The following is a 21,694-nucleotide window of genomic DNA, read 5'->3' as shown; positions in this document are numbered from 1 at the left end:
ATGTCCCTGAGCTCAGATCCACAAGGCCCTGGCTCCAAATTCTAGCAGCCCTGAGGATGCCCATTGATTTCAGTATAATCGCTATAAAACACCCAGTGGCTTAGAGTTAATTCCTCTGTCTGCTGTGACTCCTTGAAGCACAAATATCCAGGATGTTGCAAAAATACAGCTGTATGAGAATTTTAGCAGTAGTGGTTTCATGGAGAAGGATACCAATGTGACAGGAGTGTTCCCATCAGGAGAAACAGCTTTTTGAAGAGTTATCAGATTTGGTGCTAAAAAGGCTGGATTACTGATCAGGCAAGGACAGCTACTATCCAAGGGCCCCAGATCTCTGTGGCCCTTAATGCCCCAGACTACTGCTTAATTTGTGGGCTTGAAGGTGAAATATAATTTGGGCATGCCCCCTATTATACAAGTAAGCCTACATGCACAATGCTGACAGAGAGGTCAGTGGGAGCCCTTATGCAGCTTTGAGTACTCACATTGTCCTCTCTGAGTTTATTGATGGTGATCTTCGCCTCCATGAGGTGGTTGTTGAGGAGGATGATTTCCCGGCTGAGGGCTCTCTTTTCGTCATCATGGTGCTGGGACTGCAGTGTAAGAGAAAGAATTGACAAGGCAAAAGAGAAATTGAAAAAAGAAAACAAAATGTTAGAGGTAGACCGAGTAGATGATAAGGGGGCAAGAAGTAAGAGGTTAGAGGAAAGAGTTGAATGTTGAGATAACGAGAGAAAGATGAGGGAGCCAAAGTTGGAGGAGCAACAGAAGAAAAATAAGAGAAAGAGAGCCATAAGTCACTATCAGTCTGAAGTTGGTGCCAGCAGCAGGTCTTAATTAAAAGAAGATTACACTTGCCAGCGCTCATATCATATCAATTACTCTGGGAGAAAGAGAAATCGAGGGAGAGAGAAAAAGAAAGAGGAAGAGACTGAGAAAGACAAATGAAACACTCATTTGATTTTCAGTGTTTTCTGTCAAAGAAGTGCAAAATGACTCTGCTGGATTGACATTTTATCCCCAGTAACAGCAGAGCCTCATGATGGGGATGTCTGCTGGTTTCTGTCTGTCTGCCCACTTTAATCTCGACAACTGATGGCCACATTGTGACACATACATGCATGGTGCCCTGAGGATTATTCCTCATCTGGGTAACATTTCTACTTGTACACATGAACCTTATGAGATGGATTGATTGAAGAAAATTTTCTGTGCACAGTCTTGCTTTTTAGAGGATGAACCATATCCATTTTGAACACAATGTGCTTTCCTCCAGCACCACCCCCAGTTCAAAAAGTCAACTTTGCATGAAAGATATCTTATAATCTAATAAACAGACTGTCATGGAATCATCAAAAACTAGTACTAGCAGATTAGCTTGCTAGCCGTAGTGCTGGCTCAGCTATCCTTGTCAGTCTCATGACCCTTGCCTTGTAGCGTTCCATCCAGAGTCTCCCTTACAGCATGCAGAATACACACACACACACACACACACACACACACACACACACACAGCACACAGCACGAGCTGACAAATGATACAGCTCTGAAAACTCGCTTGGCCTTCTCTCTTCTAATCTCTCAATGGCGGTGATTGTTTTGAAATACAGGGGTGCAAAGCCAATCTAATAGGTGGCAATTAATGTCAGTTTAAGCAATAGACCAGCATTGATATTCAAATCCAATTCTGTTAGGATCTCATTAATCAGTTGTTGAGACATGCAGCTTCCTGGCACTCTTCTCCAGCTCATTAATCTGGATTTCTATTAATATTTTCTGATGCTGACTGTGCGGATGACCACATTAGGGCACTTTAAAGCTCAAATATGTAATTGCACCCAGTCCCTGACAATTTCTCACTCAGATGTTAATATACATAATAGCTTTGTAGTGTAATACATTGGTCTCATGCCTTATAAATACAAGACTTACGTAAAAAAGAAACCTACTTATATTAAGGTATTAAATGGCACAAAGTCAACATTGGACACCAATATTTTAAATATCTTTTTATCTTTATTACTTTACGTAATCCCACAATCCATAAAGCAGGAAATTTAATTTATCTAAAATAGCTCTTGTAAATAATCTATTTCAAACTTGGAGTGATGTATAATGTACTGCCAGCTAGAGTGACATTTAGAGCATCAAGAAAAGTGTAAAAACAGTGTCATTTAAAGAGTTATCTGTCACTATGAAGCCAGAAGTAATCTTTTCCCCTCACTGTAGCTGCTGTCTTCATATATCCAGTAATCTCATGGCTCTTCTAACATACTAATATTATAATAATAATAATAATAATAATAATAATAATAATAATAGTAATAATACTCCACTTGCACATCATTAAAGGCAAAATTGGAAAAACAGTCTACCTATAGATTAAAAATCATACAAGAGCAATCATAATAGGCTTGATGTGATGAACATGATCTTGGACTGGAGACAGTGAGGAAGTGTGTCAGCAGAAGAGTAATATCAGTAAGAGTAAAATCAGTGTACACAGCTGTGCACACTGATTTTGCTATCTCCTCTAGTCACACTGTGTTGGATACACAGGCTGTCACTACAACATTCTTATCAGTTGGTGCCACACGTATAAGAGAACAGCATCAAGGAAAATTAATATGCAAATTTTGACTATTATATCTTAAGGAGATTGACCCAATGGAGGAGGAATATCATGATAACTCAGTGCCTGCCTCTTTTTGTCTTTTGGCCATAAATGAATGCAAGTCCCTGCTAATTACTCAGCAACTACTAATGATACAGAAAGCTATACATTTAAATTACATTGTAAAAGCCCAAATAGGGACAAGAGTTGAAAATCAGCAATAAACTCGCTTTGCAGCATATGAGTTTCATGCTCTGTATTGTGTTGTTAATGTTAAAACACTCAAATCCTGGCTCAGCTACCAAATGGGCCAGTTCCTCCTCTACAATACAGATATGTAATAGAATGAAGCAATAACAACAATCAATTATTGATCAAGAGGATTTGTTGAATTGAGTGAATAGAAAGTGAAAAATGTGTCCGTTCCACCCTCACTTTGTTTTACATATTCAGCTTAAGATTCTGCCCCTTCACTGGATAAAAAATGAAGCTTAAATCCCATGGGATGCAATTACTGAAGACTACGGTTCACAGAGGAGAGCAGACAACTCTCCAGTTATTTTATTTTGTGTGTGTGTGTGTGTGTGTGTGTGTGTGTGTGTGTGTGTGTGTGTGTGTGTGTGTGTGTGTGTGTGTGTAACCTAATTAAAGAGGATTTTCAAATGAAGACATATTGATATTGTGAGTAGATATTGTGAGTAAAAGTTTTTCAGAAACCAGGAAAAAGTCGGTCACAACCTCAGTGGACATTGTGGAGGCGGGAGAGAAAATCTCTGGCAGACCCATAGTTTCCATGTGAAACTGACAATATTTACCACAAATAAGCCTTAGTTTGTGCCTGATTGGGATGAAAGATTAAATTGTTTTGGTGGTTTTACAAATCACATCTGTGGTGACCATTTTCTAAAGCTTTTTCTTGTTTTACCTTTCAGACAAACAGCAAGTTCAGTCCTTGCAGTACTGTATGAACCATGAGAGCATCAACCTGGCTTGATATACAGTAGCTAATCCATCTTGATCCACATCTACTCTACTTCATTGGGTTATTTATTTTGGGGGGTCAAAGTTCTGTTATTGTTGCAGATGATACAGGTGTGAACACAGGCTGTTTTGATACTCTTCATTGATGATGTGCTATTGCTTTGCAGATAGAACCAACATCATTACACTGTTGGCAAATCAAATCTAGAAGTGAAACAATAAACCAACAGACTTTTTTGTTGCCTAAAAATGGTTGGTATTTGCTGCAAACAAATAAGGGATAAAGCTGCTCTTCTATATTCTTCTTTAAGTCAACCAATCCCATGAAAACACCAAAACCTCTGTCTCAAAATACTTTTCAACTACCCTACCCCGTCTGTTGCCCTCAGCCCAAAGCCCAATGGTATCCACTGAAGATGGAAATGTTTAAAAAATGGGTCACAAATATACAGTTTTATTATTGAAAATTTCCTAACACAGTTTGGCACTGTAGTTTTACATACAGGGGTAAATAGTGCAATTGCAGAAGACTATTTCAGCCTGGAATTAATACACATTTGGTATTTACGGCAGCAGGACGGTTTATGTGGGATTTACTCAGAATAAACCACAGTGCATGATGTTGATCATTACTAAGAAAACACATCACTCAGTGCAACAGTGTAGCTCATTGATGTATTTTTAAGAGGTTTTGGACAACAATTAACAACTAGAATTAAAATGTGCTTAAGGTTGCATAATCTCTAAATTTTAAGTTTTCTTTAACAAATCAATAGGCCCTTTTTTCTGCAAATATTCCCTGCACGCAACTGCATTATTACACATAACATAACTGACTGAATGAATGAAAAGTAATTGTGAGCTCATCCATCACTGTAGCTGCAGAGATAATATCTCAAACCATCTTTATGTCTCTGCATTTTCACAATGTGTACTGAAATAAATGTGTAATTGTATGGTAACTACAAGATAATAAATTAGTTTTTTTTTTTGCTCCCGAAGGAGTCAGGAGTAAATAATTATGTGCAGCTCATCTGCTGGGTCATGGTGATACTCTCCAATGTGTAAGTGACACTTTTCATTAAAGAGTTATGATTAACGACTGTAGTGTTATTGGCACTAACTAGTGCACTGCAGGCCTCACTGAAAAACAGAGAGCAACACATTCATACACAGACACAACAGGCTTCCTCACACATGGCTCCCCCAGCACCGGGGCTAGGATTCATCTAATGCTTTTCACAATGGTAAACATAGCCATTATTTTTGCTATTTGGCCATTCTTATGGGAATCTGTGACATCAAAAAAACAAATGCTTCTCTGCCTTAGGTTTCTACTCTGTTCACCATCCACACACTCCTTATTGAACCAAACACATTAAATATCTAAAACTTTCATATTCTGTTTATATTCCCTTTTATATTCTCTTATAACTCTCCTCTCGCACCAGTATATACTCCATGTTTCCCTATTTTAGATTTAAATGTCAGCTGCACAAACAATTACTGGTCTGATGTTTGATTGTGTGATAAACTATGCAGCTAAAATGCATCGATCCTGAATCAAATATTATTGATCATCTTAATGTTTTTTCATAGAGGCTTGGCCAAGAAAGAACCGATCAGAGACCCCAGAGATTAGACTGAGCCTCTATGTTACATAAATAAACACATAAATAATTCTGATTGGTTATGACAGGCGATAGATTAATACATCTGGTATTGATCAAACTCCCAGTTCAGATATTATTTATTTATTCTATAAAATATGTAATGACAAATGACCTTCAAAGATCCTGTTTCGCACATCTGGAACAATTTACCACAGTTTTACAAAAAACACTGCATATTAACCCTAGGGCATTTTAGTAAGAAGCTTTAAATCTCAATGTTTAAAATATGCCTGCGTTTAACTGACTTATAATAATTTAGTTTTACAAGCATTATTGTCTTCATATATATGTTTCTGTTCTCATTGCATTGTTTTATTTTATGAATAATGTAGTTAAACCTTTTTTAATCTCCCTTGAAAATGAGATCTCAATCCAAATTATTTTTTTTTTTAAAGATACACTATTTACGGCAACATTTATTGTTAATTAAATATTTCAGTAATAGCTAAAGTTATAAAATAGAGTAAAAAGTACAATATACACCTCTAAAATGTAGTAGAGTAGAATTAGAAAACACAAGAACCTCAAAATTGTACTTAAGTAAAGCACTTGACTAATATACTTAATTACTTTCCAGAGGAATTGTAAGATAATCGATAAATGTTAATGTGACTGCATCTTCTGATTTTTGATTTTTTTAAATAGAATTTGACCAATATTTCCTGAATCTTTAAAAGTGATTTACGGCAGGACTGTTTAGCGGTGACACTTTCTGATGAAGTGGACATTACCCTTATTAGGAGGGCTGAGGGCAGACATTGAGTGAGACCTTGATTTCCTGCCAGTTCTAGGACTGCTGTTAGTTAGCTGACCCTGCCAAAGGCTCTGAAGAGAAACAATGACTTTCAGCACCATGGACAGCTCCTGAAGTAATCTTGTAACAGATTTGTGTAAAAAATAAGATAATATATTATACACAAATAACCAATATCATATACAATAGCCTATTATATAATTATATATATATAGAAGTAGTGTTTGTAGTTTCATTACTTATTGCATTCTGAATCTTTTATATTCCAGTTATTCTAATTCAGTATGTATGGTATATTTTAGGCAAAAAGACTAACAATAACTAAAATGCTGCACTAAGAATATCAGGTGCAGCTCAAGAAGTGCACAAATGAAAGCATGGCTTTGGTTTTATTTAGAAATATATATAGGCCTATATTATAACTAACAAGTGTATGCAAATAAGTCCTATCTGCTTGCACAAGCACTGTCTCAGGAGAGGCTCAGAGATTAATTTGAACTTTTACTCAACAGTCTCACAGGCACCAAGCTATTACTAGTCTGTCGCTGACTTTGCCAGAGTTATACTGTATTTCAGCAATGCAATTTTGTTTTAGGTAGGCTATTATGTCATCTTTACAAACAGCTTCATCTGCAGCACTGTTTATCTACAAATCAAAACTTAGAGACAGTTACTGTAATGTCATCACAACGTGCATCTGTGAGTTCTTTTAGGTGTTAATCTCTTGCTTTGCTCTTTATGAAATAGTTTTATTCTTTGCTGTTTTTCAGTTGACCTTGTCATTTCGGGCCTCTCAGAACTTTTAATTACGTGTCTGATTTGATTGGAGCTGCCTTTGTCACCGCCTGCCTGTCTTCTACAAAGGGACATATTCCCCCCCTTGAAATGCCATTGCATGACATGACATCAAAAGAAATGGCAATCCCAATGAGCCCTGCCATAATGAGTTGAAAAAATCCCATAGTGTCTCCTTCCATGAAGACCGATTTGCTATACCAAGGCTCTCTGCTAGACAGACAATCCCTTTGAAAAGCCAAAAGTTTTCAAAATCATTTAAACATGACTGGAATATGATGATGTATGTGTACTGTATGAGAGGAATGATCCATGATGGGAAGACATCTTAGGCTCTCAGTGGATTCATGATATGACAAAGCTGACATATTACATTGGAGTATTACAAACAATAGGCTGCAAATACTGCAAGACAGATGCTGTTGTGAATGGCTGTTTCTGAACACACAGTACTGTATTTCATGTCTCGGTTGATTTATTACAATTTTCACGCCTCACTGGTCCACCACCGTGCATGAGTTGACAGAGAAATGTATCCAGCAAATCTCCATTATTGACTGGAAATTGTGTCTGCTTACTTTAAAGGGTCAGTTCACCCAAATGACAAACTACTCATAATAGTATCTTGTAATAATAACATCTTGAGTTATAGATTACTCTATTACAAATAGGACACACACCTGATCTACCTGGATTGTGAACTTGTGAACGCGTACAAAAAAAATGTGGAATTACAGTAAATGTGTGTTGTTTGGTACATGCATTTCTACACATCCAGACATAATTCTAAAAATAACATATTGGCCCCAAATATAAAACCATATTTTCTTTCTGGTAATCACTTTTGAAAAGGCGAGGGTCATATACAGTTTCCCCCTGCTTTTAGCCTTTATGCTAAGTTAAACTAACCTCTCCTGGTGCGGAGTCCAAATACATTTATAAAAATATGAGAATGATATCAATATTTTCATCTTACTCTTACCATTAAAGTAAATATGCATATATATAATAAATGATTTCTATAACACATTTAGTATTGACGTTTTAAAAAGAAATGGACAGAAAAGTAGAATGCACAATGAAAATCAGCTGACTACAAAAATGCCTTTTTATTTTACTGTTTAGCTCCCCATCAATATTTTTAGCAATTTGCTGCTGGTTCACCAATAACTTCTCGCAGTCTTCTTCCATTAGTGTATGTGCTGGGCCGACAAGCCCTACAGATCAAACGCCTGATGAGATTACGATCCACTTTAATCAAGATACTGTAAGTCATAAGGATGGACCTCGCTGTAGAACCGGCTCATCTTTTTTTCTGCTTCTGGCTGATGAATACTAAAGTGAAGGCTGCGAGAGGCAAACACACAGGGAACCTCTCAACCTGATGTGATTGGACAGCTGCTTCTGAGGTGACCAGCAGTTAGCTATAATAGTTTTCTAACAGGGGTTGCATGGCAGGTAAGACCAATTACTTTGGACATTGGTTGCGCTGCCTATCTTTGATCATGTAATTGCTTTGAGAGAGATGAGAGAGCTTCTGCTGCTAAACAGGTGTGTTGAAATCGATTATAGTAGATTTCTCATTTCTTAGACCAGAAAGAGAGACAGAGAGAGAGAGAGAGAGAGAGAGAGAGAGAGAGAGAGAGAGAGAGAAAGCAAACAGATAGAAAGCAGAGAGAGAAAATGTCATCATCACTCTTACATTATCTGGTTGTATAAGACTATAGTTTCTCATTATGTCCTTTATTATGATCACTGTATTTGAGGATCTGAAGCTTGTGTATTTATCAATATTTTGTCTCTCTTGGTTGAAACTCCAGGCTGGCACATTTCCAGTTATATTCCTTTTCAAAGGCTAAGGATTCTCAGCATGGTTCCAAATAATCATTGATTTTGTATTTGAGATTGTGGGTGTAGGTTACATTACACCGTAGTTTCTCATTACATGAAATGTATGCATTATATTATAATAATCTGCAGTCCCTTTCAATAATTTTACTTTCTATAGCTTACATTTAATACAATACTCTTAGATTTGTTCACTTTTCCTATGTAGGTCCTCAATCATATGCTGACAGCCTGAATTGACACTCAGGCATCAAAACTTTGGGAAACCGCTGGTAACGTCATAAGTAATGTCATAGTATAGTATCCCATGTAAAAGCTAATTTGTAGGACATACTATACTGTGATTTTTTTAATATTTTATAAATATTTATGGCATATCTGTGACTGTGACTTTTTTATGACTTTTTATGACATACTATACTATGACAATTATTATGATTTTGGTATGACATACTGTACTATGTCTTTTAATGACGTTTTATGATATACTATTGTATAGCTTTTTATTACCTTTTTTTACATAAATTACTATACTTTTTTTATAAACTGTGACATTTTTTGACATATGACTTTTGTTTTACATGTTTTATGTCATGGTATAGCATTCCATAAAATTGTCATAGAAAATTTAGTTTGTTTTGTGTTTGTGTCTTCTTCTTTCTTTGATGGAGAGTAGCATAAATGCTGCTAATCATGAGAGCAGCCTTAAAGTTGGAAGATCCACATGGGGGAAACAAAGGCACTGAAGGTGTCAAAAAGCAATTAAGGAGGGAAGAATGTCCCCATGCAGCAATTTTCCTCCTTCTTGGCACAGGCTGTGCTCTCATCCTCATGAATGACGAAGCAAGAGGATCACCTAAGTGCAAGGACTCAGCTGATTGTAATACTGACAAGTATTCTTATCTTTCACACACTGATCAGAGTGCTGTCCTTCCTCTGAAGGACAAAACAAATCTCACGGAAGAAGACAAAGCTTGCTACTGGAAATCAGGAGATGGCAACAATCATCATCACTTACCAACTTTCCCATATTCAAAAAAGGGTTGTTGATTTTCTAATGAAACAGGTTCATCTCATCAAACTTCAAGTATCAGTATTTCAATATAAGGTACTGAGTTTTCGCATACAATACAGATGCTATTTTCAACACACGATGAAACAGATTCTAGACTAATTGCTCATCAAATACAGGCTTGGACCAATATGAAGCAACCAGTGGGGCTCCTTTGCTAAGATTAAATGCTGTGGTTGAGGTTGTTCCATGGGCAAATGCCATGTCTTTAATCTTCATAAATGACACTTTGCTCGATTGTAGAATCTCTGTAGGCTCAGATAAAAGAAATAAAGTTTGTTCTACACCCTTTCCAGCCCTAAATGTCCATTAGTTAATGGTAAATCTTGCTGTTTTTATGTTGATTTAAATCTAACCTTTCCTCCCATGACATCCCATTACTCAGAAAACTCTAATAAATAATTTTGATTTGAACAGATTGTTTTGCAATTGGATGTATCAAAGTTGAATCAGTGCATTTACCCCTTGAAATCGATTTGACATGCTTTGATTTATTCTTGTATGACTTAGTTAATCATTGAATGCATTTTGGGTTTTAATCTTTTTGTCACTTGCACCAGCTGATAAGTGTAGTAAGTCATGGCGAGTCTTTTTCTCATCCAGCCATATTAAAATGGGATTTTTGACTTAATGTGTTTGGTCTTTGATCTCTGTCAGAGATCTCATGTGGTAATTAGCTTTACTTTAAGCAGCCTCCTGTCCTCCATGTAGATTGATGTTTTCTACTTGCTGGTGATAGTTGAAGTGCTAACCAATGAGCAACGTGCCACCAAATAAAGTGTGATGAAAAGACTCATAGCATAGTATGTCAAAAAATGTCATAAAAAATTCATATTACAGTATGACGAATATATTCATAAAAAGTCACAGTATAGTATGACGAAAACAGTCATATCCTATTATGTAAAAAAAAGTGAATAAAAGTCATATGTCAAAGTCGTATGTTGAAAAAAGTGATTAAAAAGTCACAGTATAGTATGTTGAAAAGTGATAAAAAAGTCATAGGTATGTCGAAAAAGTGATTAAAAAGTCATAATATAGTATGTGGAACAAAAGTGATAAAAAAGTCATAATATAGTATGTCGAAAAAGTCATAGGTTAGTATATCAAAAAGAGTGATAAAGTAATTATATAGTATCTTGAAAAAAGTGATACAAATCCATAGTGTAACATGACCAAAAATGTCACATTATCAATAGCATGTTGAAAAAAGAGATAAAAAGTCATGATATAGTATGATGAAAAAAAGTGATACAAAAGTCATAGTATAGTATAGCGAAAAAAGTGATTAAAAGTCATAGTATAGTATGTCAAAAAAGTGATAAAAAAGCCCTAGTTTAGTATGTCAAAAAAGTCATTGTATAGTATATTGAAAAAATGTGATAAAAAAGTCACAGTATAGTATGTCCAAAAATGTGATAAAAAAGTAATTGTATAGTGAGTACGTCGAAAATGTCATAATGTAGCATGTCGAAAAAAGTCGTAGTATAGTATGGCAAAAAAAGTGATAAAAAGTGATAGTATAGTATGTCGGAAAAAGTGTTAAAAACATAGTATAGTATGTCGAAAAAAGTCATGATATAGTATGTTGAAAAAAAGTGATAAAAAAGTCATATGTTGGAAAAAGTGATAAAAAAGTCAGTCAAAAAAAGTCATAGTATAGCATGTAGATAAAAGTGATTAAACAGTCATAGTGTAGTATGTTGAAAAAAGAGATAAAAAGTCATAGTATAGTATTGCGACAAAAGTCATAGTATAGTATGGCGAAAAAAGTTATAAAAAGTTATAGTATAGTATGTCGAAAGAAGTGATTAAATAGTCATAGTATAGTCTGTCGAAAAAAAAGTCATAGTATAGTATGGCAAAAAAAGTGATAAAAAGTCACAGTATAGTATGTCAAAAATAGTGAAAAAAAATCATATGTCAGAAAAAGTATTAAAAAAGTCATAGTATAGTATGTCGGAAAAAGTGATTAGTCATATGTAGTATATCAAAAAAAGTGATAAAAAAGTAAAGTGTCAGAAAAAGTGTTAAATCATAGTATACTATGTCGAAAAAAATCATAGTATACTATGTCGAAAAAAGTCATGGTATAGCATGTTGAAAAACATCATAGTATAGCATGTTGAAAAGAAGTGATACAAAAACCATTGTATAGTATGTCAGAAAAAGTGATTAAATAGTCCTAGGTAGTATCTCGAAAAAAGTTATAGTATAGTACGGCGAAAAAAGTGATTAAAAGTCATAGTAAAGTAGGTCGAAAAAAGTGATACATAAGTCATGTGTCGGAAAAAGTGTTAAAAAAGTCAAAGTATACTATGTCGAAAAAAAGGCATAGTATAGCATGTCGAAAAAAAGCGATAAAAAGTCATAGTATAGAATGTCGGAAGAAAAGTGATTAAAAAGCCCTAGTATAGTATGTCAAATAATGTCATAGTATAGCATGTGGACAAAAGTCATAGTATAGTATGTCGAAAAGTGATAAAAAAGTCATAGTATAGTATGTCGAAAAAAGTGATAAAAAAGTCATATTTCGGAAAAAGTCATAGTATAGTATGTTAAAAAAAAGTGTATAAAAGTCATGTGTCAGAAAAAGTGTTAAAAGAAATCATAGTCACAGTCGAAAAAAGTCATGGTATAGTACAGTACAGGCCAACAGTTTGGGCACACCTTCTCATTCAATGCGTTTTCTTTATTTTCATGACTATTTACATTGTAGATTCTCACTGAAGGCATCAAAACTATGAATGAACACATGTGGAATTATGTACTTAACAAAAAAATGTGAAATAACTTAACATAAAATGTCTTATATTTTAGATTCCTCAAAGTAGCCACCCTTTGCTTTTTTGATAGCGCTGCAAACCCTTGGTGTTCTCTCAATGAGCTTCATGAGGTAGTCACCTGAAATGGTTTTCACTTCACAGGTTTGCCTTGTCAGGGTAAATTAGTGTAATTTCTTCTCTTATTAATGGGGTTGGGACCATCAGTTGTGTTGTGCAGAAGTCGATTCGATTTGATTCAATTTTATTTATAGTATCAAATCATAACAAACACTTTACAGATAGAGTAGGTCTAGACCACACTCTATAAATTCCAAAACCCCAACAATTACAGTAATTCCCTCAAGAGCAAGCACTAGCAGTGGCTGTTCCGACAGTGGCGAGGAAAAACTCCCTTTTAGGAAGAAACCTAGGCAGACCCAGACTCTTGATAGGCGGTGTCTGACGGGGCCGGTTGGGGGTGTGATGAACAGTGGCAAATAATAGTCTCATTAAAGATAAATGTGACTCAGGTTGATACACAGTCGACAGCCCTATTGGACAACTGTTAGAATTCATATTATCGCAAGAACCAATCAGCTAAGTAAAGAGAAACGAGTGGCTATCATTACTTTAACAAATGAAGGTCAGTCAGTCTGGAAAATTGCGAAAACTTTGAATGTGTCCCCAAGTGCAGTCGCAAAAACCATCAAGCACTACAGCAAAACTGGCTTACATGAGGACCGCCCCAGGAAAGGAAGACCAAGAGTCACCTCTGCTGCTGAGGATAAGTTCATCCGAGTCACCAGCCTCAGAAATCGCAAGTTCACAGCAGCTCAGATTAGAGACCAGATGAATGCCACACAGAGTTCTAGCAGCAGACACATCTCTAGAACAACTGTTAAGAGGAGACTGCTCGAATCAGGCCTTCATGGTCAAATAGCTGCTAGGAAACCACTGCTAAGGAGAGGCAACAAGCAGAAGAGATTTGTTTGGGCCAAGAAACACAAGGAATGGACATTAGACCAGTGGAAATCTGTGCTTTGGTCTGATGAGTCCAAATTTGAGATCTTTGGTTCCAACCGCCGTGTCTTTGTGCGACGCAGAAAAGGTGAACGGAGGGATTCTACATGCCTGGTTCCCACCGTGAAGCATGGAGGAGGAGGTGTGATGGTGTGGGGGTGCTTGGCTGGTGACACTGTTGGGGATTTATTCAAAATTGAAGGCATACTGAACCAGCATGGCTACCACAGCATCCTGCAGCGACATGCCATCCCATCCGGTTTGCGTTTAGTTGGACCATCATTTATTTTTCAACAGGAAAATGACCCCAAACACACCTCCAGGCTGTGTAAGGGCTATTTGACCAAGAAGGAGAGTGATGGAGTGCTGCGCCAGATGACCTGGCCTCCACAGTCACCAGACCTGAACCCAATCGAGATGGTTTGGGGTGAGCTGGACCGCAGAGTGAAGGCAAAAGGGCCAACCAGTGCTAAGCATCTCTGGGAACTCCTTCAAGACTGTTGGAAAACCATTTCAGGTGACTACCTCTTGAAGCTCATCAAGAGAATGCCAAGAGTGTGCAAAGCAGTAATCAGAGCAAAGGATGGCTACTTTGAAGAAACTAGACTATAAGACATGTTTTCAGTTATTTTACAGTTATTTTTGTTAAGTACATAATTCCACGTGTGTTCATTCATAGTTTTGATGCCTTCAGTGAGAATCTACAATGTAAATAGTCATGAAAATAAAGGAAACGCATTGAATGAGAAGGTGTTTTTCAAACTTTTGGCCTGTACTGTATGTCTAAAAACGTCATAGTATAGCATGTTGAAAAAAGTGATACAAAAGCCATTGTATAGAATGTCGGAAAAAGCGATTAAATAGTCATAGGTAGTATGTCGAAAAAAAGTCATAGTATAGTACGGCAAAAAAGTGATTAAAAGTCATAGTAAAGTAGGTCGAAAAAAGTGATTAGTCATATGTAGTATATCGAAAAAAGTGATAAAAAAGTAATGTGTCAGAAAAAGTGTTAAATCATAGTATACTGTCGAAAAAAATCATAGCATACTATGTCGAAAAAAGTCATAGTATAGCATGTCAAAAAAAGTCACAGTATAGTATTTTGAAAAGAAAAGTGATAAAAAAGTCACAGTTTAGTATGTCAAAAAAGTCAAAGTTTAGCACATAGAAAAAAGTCATAGTATAGTATGTTAAAAAAAGTGTATAAAAGTCATGTGTCAGAAAAAGTGTTAAAAAAATCGTATAGTATACTCGAAAAAGGTCATGGTATAGTACGTCGAAAAACGTCATAGTATAGCATGTTAAAAAAAGTGATACAAAAGCCATTGTATAGTATGTCTAAAAAAGTGATTAAATAGTTATAGGTAGTATATCGAAAAAAGTCATAGTATAGTACGGCGAAAAAAGTGATTAAAAGTCACAGTAAAGTAGGTCGAAAAAAGTGTTAAAAAAGTCATAGTATACTATGTCGAAAAAAGTCATAGTATGTCGAAAAACATCATAGTATAGCATGTCGAAAAAAAGCGATAAAAAGCCCTAGTATAGTATGTCGAATAATGTCAGAGTATAGCATGTTGAAAAAAGTCATAGTATAGTAGGTCGAAAAAAGTGATAAAAAAGTAATATTGCGGATAAAGTCATAGTATAGCATGTAGAAAAAAGTGATTAAAAAGTCATAATGTAGTATGTCGATATAAGAGTTAAATAAGTCATATGTTGGAAAAAGTGTTAAAAAAGTCATAGTATAGTATGTGGAAAACAGTCGTAGTATATATAAAAAAGTCACAGTATAGTATGTCGAGAGAAGTTATAAAAAGTCATAGTATAGTATATTGAAAAAGTCAAAGTATAGTATGTTGATAAAGTGATAAAAGAGTCATATTTTGGAAAAAGTAAAAGTAATGTCGGAAAAAGTGTTAAAAAAGTAGCCTAATAGTAAAGTATGTGGAAAAAAGTCATAGTATAGCATGTCGAAAAAAGTCATAGTATAGTATGTTGAAAAAAATTTATAAAAAGTCATAGTATAGTATGTCGAAAAATGTCATGACATAGTATGTCGAAAAAAGTGATAAAAAAGTCATACTATAGCATGTTGAAAAAAGTCATAGTAGTTGCGCTCCCGGGGGTGGTTCAGCGAAAAGAGGAGGCGTGTTCAGGCACAAACGTTCCCTAGTGCTATTTTGCAGTTTCAGAAAACAATTCCGCCACAGACCAGGAAAAACCTGGTCTGAAGTCAGTGGCGCTAGTCTAAAGTCAGTGGCACGTTATTCAGATTCTATTTTAGGGCGCATGCTTGGCCATAATGTAGCATGTGCACAACGTGCATAAACTTTGCTTCTCTCATCTACACGGACGCAGCAGTTCCCATTTTTGTAAACCATACATAATTACAAGGAAAAATATTATTGAAAATGTGCTTCAGGTATTTGGATAGGTCAGGAGGCACTTTACAGTACAATCCTCAAAAAGTTGCAATTATTTGTGGCTCCATGAATCATGGATGTGTTGATGACATAAATGAGGAAATATTAAAGGACTTAAGGAGACGTGATGTTGAACTACGGTGGGATTGGACCAGCGGATTCTGGTCCGGGAGTGGCAACGTACGATGCGCTCCTGGTGGAGCGGGTGGACGGAGGTGGAGAGTGGGGGGAGGAGGAAGGGGCACTACAGGAGCAGGTGGTGCGTTTGGAGGCCCACGTTCCATGGCTGCAGCAATCCTCTCCAGACTTGAGGAGATGTGCCCGAGAGGCCGCAGCAACATTGCCACCCGGACAAGACGGGCATTTATTACTTCGCCACATCCCAGACAGCTCCCGCTGGCGTGCGCCAGGCAAATCCACCGTCATAATAGCAATCCGCCATGGAACAAGCGCGCCTGCTCTTAAAGGGAATGTGAAATGATGCTCTGATTGGTTTATTGCACGTTACGCCCAAACCACACCTAGCTACTTCAGACCAACCCATTTTAGATTTGCCCAACCCATTTTAGAGCCATTTAAATTACTCTTGCGCTGGACGCAAAGCAACAGCGCCCGAGATCCGCCCACAAAGCTACTTGCGTTTCACGTTTGATACTTGTGTTTCAGATCGTTAAAATAGGGCCGCCAGTATAGTATGTCGAAAAAAGTTATAGTACACTATGTTGAAAAAGTGATAAAAAAAAAGTCATAGTATAGTATGTCGAAAACAAGTGATCAAAAAAAGTCATAGTATAGTATGTTGAAAAAAGTGTGGGGGAAAAGTAATTGTATGGTATATCGAAAAGTGCACTTATCTCTTCAAAACAATCAGTAGGGAAAGAGACTGAAAGAAACCTAACCTTTAGACCACCAGTCTCTTACAACTTTTCTTCTCATCTTAGTTAATTCTTCATTGCTGTAAAGTGGGTGTCAAAACTTATTACATCCTAAGAGATTTGAACACTCAACCTTCTGTCTATCAATCATATTCTTATCACCCTAGGATAACTGACCTGACAGACAAGTCTATGTTTTCAGCATATTTGTCTCTTTCCCTTAGTGTATTGGACCTCAAAATGTACACACATACAAGAAATGAACAATCAACCTACTGTTGCCCAACCATCCTCTAATCACCCTAAGCTATCTGGACTGCTAATAATATTGGTGTTTCTTTGGCATATTAGACTCTTTCACTTAGTATATTGGACCTCAAATTTGACTGAAACACATAAGGTTTAAACACTCAACCTTGGATTTTCCAACAATACTCTTAGCACCCTAAGCTATCTGACCTTTTTTTTGTGAAAAAGTTGTAGTATCAAAGAAAAGTCATTGTACAGCATGTCAACAAAGTGAAAAAAAGTCATAGGCACATCGAAAAAAGTCATAGTATAGCATGTCAAAAAACTCACAGTATAGTATGTCGAAAATAGTGATAAAAAAGTCACATGTCGAAAAAAGTGAAAAAGTCACAGAAGAGTATGTCGAAAAAAGTTATAGTATAGTATGTTGAAAATAAAGTGATAAAAAAGTCATAGTATAGTATGTCGATAAAAAGTGATAAAAAGTCATAGTATTGTATGTCGAAAAAAGTGATAAAAAAGTAATATGTCGAAAAAAAGTGATAAAAAAGTATATGTTGGAAAAAGTGTTAAAAAACTCATAGTATAGCATGTCAAAAAAGTCATAGTATAGCATGTCAAAAAAAGTCATTGTATAGCATGTCAAAAAAAGTCACAGTATAGTATGTTGAAAGAAAGTGATAAAAAAAGTCATATACCTTCCTAAGAAATCCATGTTACCATGAACAAAAACTCACCAAACCAACCAAAGTCCAGTCCTGTGCCAAACTTAATCAGTCCGATTTGTACATGCTACAACATCACAACTTCCGTCAAACTGTAGCCCCAATAACGCAGAAACTTTGCTTTTACCCAGAAGCAATTTTGAAGTCTATCACTCTACTTTTTGCAAAAACTGCAGAACTTCTTAAACCTATTTCCTCCCTCATTTTTGTTTCAATTTACACCAAATTTGGGGAACTGCATACAGTAGTGCAAACAAATACTGCAATTTCTTCCAAATGAAAAATCACAACATGCGAAGATCACAGAAGATTTAGTGTGCAAACTTTCAGAATCATATCTCAAAAAGTGAATTTACAAATGTTTGAATTGTGTCCTCATCTACGCCATTGCAGTCAATGGAAAACAGGGCATCTTTAAACATCAGTTTGTCCTTTATTGATCTTTGTAAAAATAAATTACAGACAGCTCTATGTTGTCTTAACCAAGTACACAAATTCTCAGAATTTTTTAATGATGAATGAACTTTTGACAGTGTTTCAAAATCCTGCATTTTTATGCAGTCCTGTACATTTTCTATTCAATGTTGTGAAGCTAGAAACATAATCACCTGGTCAATAGCTAACTGGATCAGCACTTGCCATCAGAACTGCGCTGCAGACACCTACCCTTCCCCATATTTAAGATGTTTATTAGCATCAACACACCTGTCAGAAATGATCAGCTCATTAGTTTGTGTCCTAGCTTAACATGCCACTGTGTACTCTGGCATTATGCTTTGTGGATTGGTTTCTTAGAGGAGCTGTAGTAGCTCAACAAGGTTGATACTGGTTTTCAGACCAAGGTTTGGAGTTCAAATCCCCTCCGCACCACTCACCAGCCCTCACTTAAACAGTATCCCTGTTCCTTGGGCATTCTCAACGGGTGAGCAAGAATGTTTCTGTTTGGCATTGCTGCTGACAGAATGTTTATTTGCCATTTTTCCCCTCTTCTTCAGCCAGCTATAATTTATCTTGGATTTACCTAAAAATGATCATTAATTGTTCACAGTACAAAGTAAAGAGCCAAAGAAACATCTGCTGGCTGTCTTCGTTCAACAATTGGTGTAATCTAAAAGGGAAAAAGAAGAGTTTCATACAAAAGCAAATTGTAAGTTATGATTTCCTAGTAACTACAGGACTTGTTCTCGAATAAATTATTCCAGGTCAAACTTTGGGTTGCAAGCTGTTAAGCTCTGTGTCTTTGTGTACGTATGTGTGCAAGTATGTGGCTGGGCACAAATCCCCATCACCTTCATACATAATTTATGAAAGTCTTATCGAGAAGTCTGTGGTACTTACAGAGACCATCAAGATTCTGCACTTCTTGCCGATATCAATACAAACTACCACAGCTGTCGGGAAATGTGAAAATGTAGTCACATGGTGGTGAAGCCTGTACAAACAAGTTGTGGCCTCAAGGTTGGAGAATTTGAAAAGATGCCAGTTTGAATCTGTGATTCTGAGTGGTGAAAGAAGTTCTTAGTAATTCCTCAACAGAAAATACTGTATTGGGAGTAAATGTCCGACATTCAAAAGTATTCCACAGTAAAAGTACAGAAGCCAAACAGAAGAATTTACATAAAATATTAAAAGTAAAAACTCTCATTATGTAGGATGGTCCCTGGATAATGGTGTTTCAATTTTCTTAAGATTTTTTTGGGGCATTTTAGGCCTTTACTTGAGAGGACAGCTGAAGACATGAAAGGGGAGAGAGAGGGGGAACGACATGCAGCAAAGGGCCACAGGTAGGAATCGAACCCTAGTCCACTGCTTCGAGGAGTAAACCTCTATATATGAATTTATGATTATTCCAGTGAGATTTTGCAGAAATGGACATATTTCTGATTATTTCTTTGATACAGGTGTGACAATAGATTACAGAAGAGACAGGCTGTGGACTGTCAACAAAGTTAGTTTGATAACTAACTAAACGGTCTGAATACCAAAACAATTACAATTGAACAGAAATAGTCTGAGAAACTATTAAATTAAGAATAAAATAAATAGTCTACGAAACTAGCACGTTTCATGACTACTAGAGACGGTCTGAAGACCGTTCCGGCTTTTGCAAGGTTTGCCGAAGAAAAGAACTAAGCCTTGTGGTGACGACTGCATTGAAAAAGAAAAAAGAGTATACTAAAGCTTCTGTAACTATGGGGAATGAAACCTCCATGTGAAGCATCAGGACCAATTGTTGGTGAGATGGACCAGAAATATAGACCGAACTGCTTGAGATGTCTGACATATTGGTCCTTTCCTTAATTAACCTATTTTATCTGCTTTTATATGTTTAACTGTTTTAACTGCTCTTTATTCGCGTATTTATCTCTCAGTTCTTTAAATTCTTATATTGCACTGTAAAATGTATTCTTGTCTTTTAAATTGTTTTAAATTGTTTTCTAACTGCTCTTTCATGTTTTATGTAAAGCACTTTGAATTGCCCTGTTGCTGAAATGTGCTATATAAATAAAGCTGCCTTGCCTTGCCTTACCTGATTTTAACAAAACAAATATGATTTTGGTTGAGTTGCGCTACAGATTTTCAATGGAAACTGGTATGATAGTCTAGCAATGTGAGTTTAAAAGTGCAAACCCCTCAGCAGGAGTCTCTTACCATCCTGTGCATCTTGTCCTCCAAATCCTGGTTGATCCTCTGAAGAGCTGCATAGCTACTCTGAATCCTAAAAAGAACAGAGAAAAATCATTATGGCCTGTTAAAAAATACAAACCACAGCACATGATGACAAGAGAGTATTTTACTGTTCATACAGCTCAATAAGCACCAGTAATCTCTACATAATTTTGGACAGGGAAATAAATAAATTACTACATCAGGGCACTGACGGAGAATCTCAGAGGGGATTTGCAGGATAATTTAAGTACTGACTCAGATTTGGAGATTACTCAAGATAAAAATCTGCTGAGCCAAATCCCAGTAAAAAGGGGTGATGATATGTTCAAGCGTCACAGCATGAGATACTAAGAAAAATGCATAATCATACTTAAAATATATAAATATTTTATGATACAAAATCAATAAACACAAACTAAGCAGACCCGTAGCACTGACTCTACATTTGAAGACATGTTTTTTTCTCTTCTCTTTTTATTTCTCTTAGTGAGCTTAATGGAACAAGACCTCCTTGACTCTATTTGTTAACTTGTTCCTGGTGTTTTGTCACTTCTCAGTTCAGTATCACATTTACACATTAGCTCTCGGGCCTAAGAGAGTGTTGATAAACCAGCATTTATGGCTCCATTAACCAGACGAGTGTGGGCAGTGGAGACAAAAAGACAAATCAGAAAACAAAGACCAGAAAGAGATTTAAGGGAGCGTAAATGAAAATGAAGGAGAGAGTGGTTCACTGATTGATAGAGAACAAACAAAACCGGCCATTATGACACCGAGGGCTGTTACTCATTTAAGAGGAGCGTGAGACCTCAGTCTGTCAGGCAGCACTCTCTGTCTTCACACAAGCTTACCAGTCATTTAGATCAATTAGGATGAGGGGTTGGGATTGGGTTGTGCCAATAATACCAAATAAAGATGGAATTTGTGCATAGCCTGAAAAGTGAAAAAGTCTCCTGGGCAGACGCAAATGCCTCGTCCGCCAGGCAGCCATACTTTCTGCTTTCCAAGTTTCAAAGAGGTTTAAAGTTTATTTAAACAGCATATTGTACATAGATGTAGAGATTATACAATCAGAGAACCACAGGAATAAAGTGAATTGGTGCTTCCAACATGTTAAAGAGGCAGAAATAGCTAATTAGTTAATTAAGTCAAAAAGGGTACAACCCTATTAGCTGACAAGACCATACATACTGGACAATACTGCAAAACCCAGAATTACACTAAGTTCAG

General features: G+C 36.3%; 1 protein-coding gene across 1 annotated transcript in view; it reads right to left on the bottom strand.

The window, feature by feature from the left end:
• The window catches only part of begain (brain-enriched guanylate kinase-associated), a 50,424-nt gene that overhangs the window by 7,505 nt on the left and 21,225 nt on the right, over positions 1 to 21,694 (bottom strand). Inside the window, exons 4-5 of the mRNA XM_028566362.1 lie at positions 20,447 to 20,513; positions 486 to 593 (exon numbers count right to left, since the gene is read on the bottom strand). Of these exons, the coding sequence (XP_028422163.1) occupies positions 486 to 593; positions 20,447 to 20,513 (175 nt within the window). The remainder of the gene's footprint in view (positions 1 to 485; positions 594 to 20,446; positions 20,514 to 21,694) is intronic.

Source organism: Perca flavescens, chromosome 20, assembly GCF_004354835.1.
Source record: "Perca flavescens isolate YP-PL-M2 chromosome 20, PFLA_1.0, whole genome shotgun sequence".
In the NCBI taxonomy this organism is placed as follows: Eukaryota; Metazoa; Chordata; class Actinopteri; order Perciformes; family Percidae; genus Perca; species Perca flavescens.
This window is presented reverse-complemented; position numbering and strand designations above follow the sequence as displayed.